Genomic DNA, 4,068 nt, shown 5'->3' with positions numbered 1-4,068 from the left:
AAAAAAAATAAATTTTATTCATAAATCACTAAAAAAAAACCCAAATAAGATAGTAACAGTATATTAAATAAATTCAGACATAAATGAAGTTGTCTAACTTGTATACTAGTATATTTTTTGAAAATGCTAATTGGTGTGTACTCCAGTGATAATAATTAACATTGTGTGCATGCAGTTTTAATAGACACATGATATTCTATTGGCAGAGATAATATCTGTTGTCATATCAATGATTAGTCAAAACAGGATCATATTTAAATTAGTTTGAAACAATAACATATAATGCAGAATGAAAATATACTGTAGATTTAGTATAATAGTTCTTCAAAACAGAATTTAAGAGATTGATTGAGTCACAAAATAAAATGTTTAATTTAAAAAATAGCTCACTAATTACATTGAAATTATTATACTTTCAACATTTTTGGTCACTTTATAATTTGTAGACCTAGAATATCCAAAGAATTAGAGTGCATTTTTCTTAATTTCTCCATCTTTATTCACTATCCAGTTACATATCGTTTTTATTACCTTTTATTTTCATTTACTCTGGTTTATTTATTAGGTTTGAGTACATTGTTTTTCCACTGGACCTTTCCCATTTCCTTTATACATCGCCCCCTCCCCATCCAATTTTGTGACCCTATGATTAGCCTCCCTCCCCAACCATACATTTAAAGAAAAAAATAATTTTCAAAATTATCTACAGGGGATTAGTATCCTCCCTATCTTCCCTTTTACTATGAATCTCATCATACATTATAAATGTCTGTTTTATTTGATGAAAAATCTTCTGCTGATTGCTTTGCCCATGGCTTCCTTCACATCCTTGTTCCTTAGACTGTAAATCATGGGGTTCAACATGGGGATCACTGTGGTGTAAAATACCGCCACCATTTTTCCCTGTTCCACAGACTCCTCAGTTGGGCTTCTAAGGTACATGAAGAAGAGGGTTCCGTAAAATATAGTAACGGCTGTCAAGTGCGACCCGCACGTGGAGAAGGCTTTCTTTCTTCCTTCTGCCGAGCGCATTTTTATGATAGCAATCAGGATAAAGACGTAGGAGACAACAATGACCAGTAAAGAGTAGGAGAAGTTGAGACCGGCTAGTGTGCGCATGGTGTATTCTTTAATGAAGGTTCCTGCACAGGCCATCTTGATGAGAGCCGGGTCAGCACAGTAGAAGTGGTTGATCTCAATGTTGCCACAGAAGTACAAACCATGAGTCCAGAGCGTTGAGATCAGACTGATAAAGAAGCCGTAGATATAAGGGAAAGAGATCAATCGAATGCAGACGGTCCTGGACATTCTGCTGCCGTAGAGTAGAGGGTTGCCAATTGCCACGTACCTGTCAAAGGCCATGACAGCGAGGATGAAGACTTCCACGTGGACAAAGGCGATGAAGAAGAAACACTGCACGATACAAGCAGGGTATGAAATGGTCTTGATCTCGGAGATCAAGTTTTCCAGCATTTTAGGGGTGACATTAGAGGAGAACCACACATCGGCAAAAGACAAGTGACTGAGGAAGAAGTACATAGGACTGTTGAGCTGAGGGCTAATCCTGATTAGTACGATCATTCCAATGTTCCCAATGATTGTGACGATGTAGACCAGTAAGAAAACCACAAAGAAAAGGAGTTGTAATTCGGGACGACTAGTCAATCCCAAAAGAATAAATTCAGTCACGTCAGTAAAGTTGAGCATTTTCTTAAATGTGATCCAGATAGAGACGCATATTATCTAGTAAAATAAATACAAATCAGTAACTGCACATGCCAAGTAGAACCATTTTGCCATTTATATTATTTCTTTCTAATCTATTCTTTTTAACACCTGGATGCTTTTCTTCTGTTTTCTCCTGTTTCAGATATTATTTTATCAGTATTACTTTCTCATGTACATACACAGATAGGTGGTATTTTGCCAGACAATCTGTTAAAATAGTAAATGTGTAGAAATATTGTGGCAGTTGTTTGCAGAAACGATGGGAGAGGAGGACTTTTATTCTTGGTAAAAATAAAGAAAAATACAAAGTGTAGTTGTGTGTTCCTTAGGAAAACACAAGTATATTATACAGAATAAAAAAAAATAATGACTTCAAGATAAATAATAAAAATTCATGCCATTTGAATGTCTCTTTTTGCATAAAGAGAAGTGGAATTGTAATAGTTATGCCTAAATTATGAGAATGTCCCATTCTGATGACTCTAATAGAGTTAATTTTCACATAAATCCATTGTTTGTTTGTTTTCTTTTTCATTTTAATGATGATGGTGGTGATGCACTTGGGAGGAGTTGTGCTCCTAATCCAAATACAAGCAGTTGGAATTGACCAGGAGTTCTGTGGATGAAAGATGAAAAATATTCTCCCATATGATTTATGGGCTCTGAAAACTCTATGAAAGGTAAGTTAGGAGTTTATTTTGACTAGATGGCAATAAATTGTGTGTGTGTGTGTGTGTGTTTGTGTGTGTGTGATATCACCAGTATTTATAAAAATAATTAATATTTATCTCTGGTGGTTGACAACTTTATATCAAACTTGTAGATATATATTTTAATATTGTATATGTGCATATTATAAATACGATTCAAATATAACCATTGTAAGAATGATTTGTTGTAACTTGAATACATAACAAAATTATAATTCTCAGTCTTCAGTATTCTCTTATCTGTGTTCTAGTATAGTTTTTTTTTTTTTTTATTGCCTCCTCTGCGTAGAAGTCCCTGTAACATGTAAGGCTTAGATAGCGGTAATATTTGGCACTCAGATTAACAGCTGGTGACACACAAACCTCAGGGTGCACATTGGACACACACACAATCACCCACATGGATATCCACAAAATAATGCACATGCATTTATCCATATGAAAATAGATTTGTCTAAAAACAAATTACTAAGATGTTTCTTGATCTAAATACAGCATTAAACAGCTATCTTTAAAAGTTATTTTAAAGCGTAGACATTTAATAAATGATGCAGAAGTTATAAAAGTCTATATATTTTTTAAACGGTTTATTGTTAATTGAGTGAAAGATTGCAGAGCAAATTGATGTCACAACCCGCCATTCACACATGTTTTATAGCATTGCATCATCATTCTTTGTAGTACCTCTCAGGGGTTCTTGCCATTCCTATCTCCACTCTCCCTTCTCGCCTTCTGAGTTGTATTCTTTGGCAAATACTGACCTTATAATTCTGTGTGGCTGAGTGTTCCAACTCCTCAGAATCTCCCTAGTGCTATTATACACCTTCTTATTTTGTCTGTTCTTGGTAGGCAAGTTGTGTCACAGGGTGAATTCAGTTCCAGACTTCATGAGTGGTTAAAATTCATAGTTTGGGGGTTGTTGTTGTTGTGTGCTGTTGAGTTGCCTGTGACTCAGCTGTACAACATCTCTGAACCCTGCCCTATCCTGACCCAGTTTCATTAACTCTGACACACTTAATCCCACTGCGCCAGTGTCATGGGACTTTTAGACATCAGATTTTAGAGACTTTATAGAGGTGACAAAAATTTGCATTGGATTAACAACAAAAAAGACAGAAAATGTGTGTATGTGTGTGCGCGCGCGCTACTGATAAAAGATGTATTATGGATGTTTTCTAAGGTATTTTATTTACCACACAGTATAATGAGATTGTTTGCTTTAATTTCTTTTTAAAACCAGAGTACTAGATAACAGTGTGATGATAATGATAAAGACTAACTAAAGATTCCTCAGAATAAATTGTTGTTGTTGTTTTAGATTTCTATTATTCTCTGCAATTTAATAATTTTAAATTATGATGCCTTCAAGCCATGGTGCTGGAAGAGTCTCAAACATACCATGGACCACCAAGAAAACAAGTAGGTCTGTCTTGGAGAGGATACAACCAAGTTTCTCCTAGGAGGCTAGGATTTTGAAGCTCCATCTCACATACTTTGGTCACCTTGCCTTGGAGAAGGACATCATGCTCAGAAGGGTGGAGGGGCAGTGCAGGGGAGGGAGACCCCAGACAAGATGGATTGAAACAATAACTGGGGCGATGGGGACAGGTGTATCAGGGTCTGTAAGACG

The 4,068-nt window shown here is 35.8% G+C and overlaps 2 protein-coding genes across 2 annotated transcripts in view; both read right to left on the bottom strand.

The window, feature by feature from the left end:
• The window catches only part of LOC102864303 (olfactory receptor 5M3-like), a 3,206-nt gene extending 2,591 nt beyond the window's left edge, over nucleotides 1–615 (bottom strand). Inside the window, exon 1 of the mRNA XM_006902277.1 lies at nucleotides 594–615. Coding sequence (XP_006902339.1) covers nucleotides 594–615 — 22 coding nt within the window. The remainder of the gene's footprint in view (nucleotides 1–593) is intronic.
• Nucleotides 616–774: 159 nt separating this feature from the next.
• Nucleotides 775–1,707, bottom strand: LOC102863899 (olfactory receptor 5M3-like). The gene has a single exon (XM_006902276.1). The coding sequence runs from the start codon at nucleotides 1,705–1,707 to the stop codon at nucleotides 775–777; it is 933 nt and encodes a 310-aa protein (XP_006902338.1).
• Between the last annotated feature and the right edge of the window lie 2,361 nt (nucleotides 1,708–4,068).

This window comes from Elephantulus edwardii, unplaced genomic scaffold (assembly GCF_000299155.1).
Source record: "Elephantulus edwardii isolate Elephantulus edwardi_28Jun2011 unplaced genomic scaffold, EleEdw1.0 scaffold00389, whole genome shotgun sequence".
In the NCBI taxonomy this organism is placed as follows: domain Eukaryota; kingdom Metazoa; phylum Chordata; class Mammalia; order Macroscelidea; family Macroscelididae; genus Elephantulus; species Elephantulus edwardii.
Note: the sequence above shows the minus strand (reverse complement) of the source record. Positions and strands in the feature narration are given on the sequence as shown.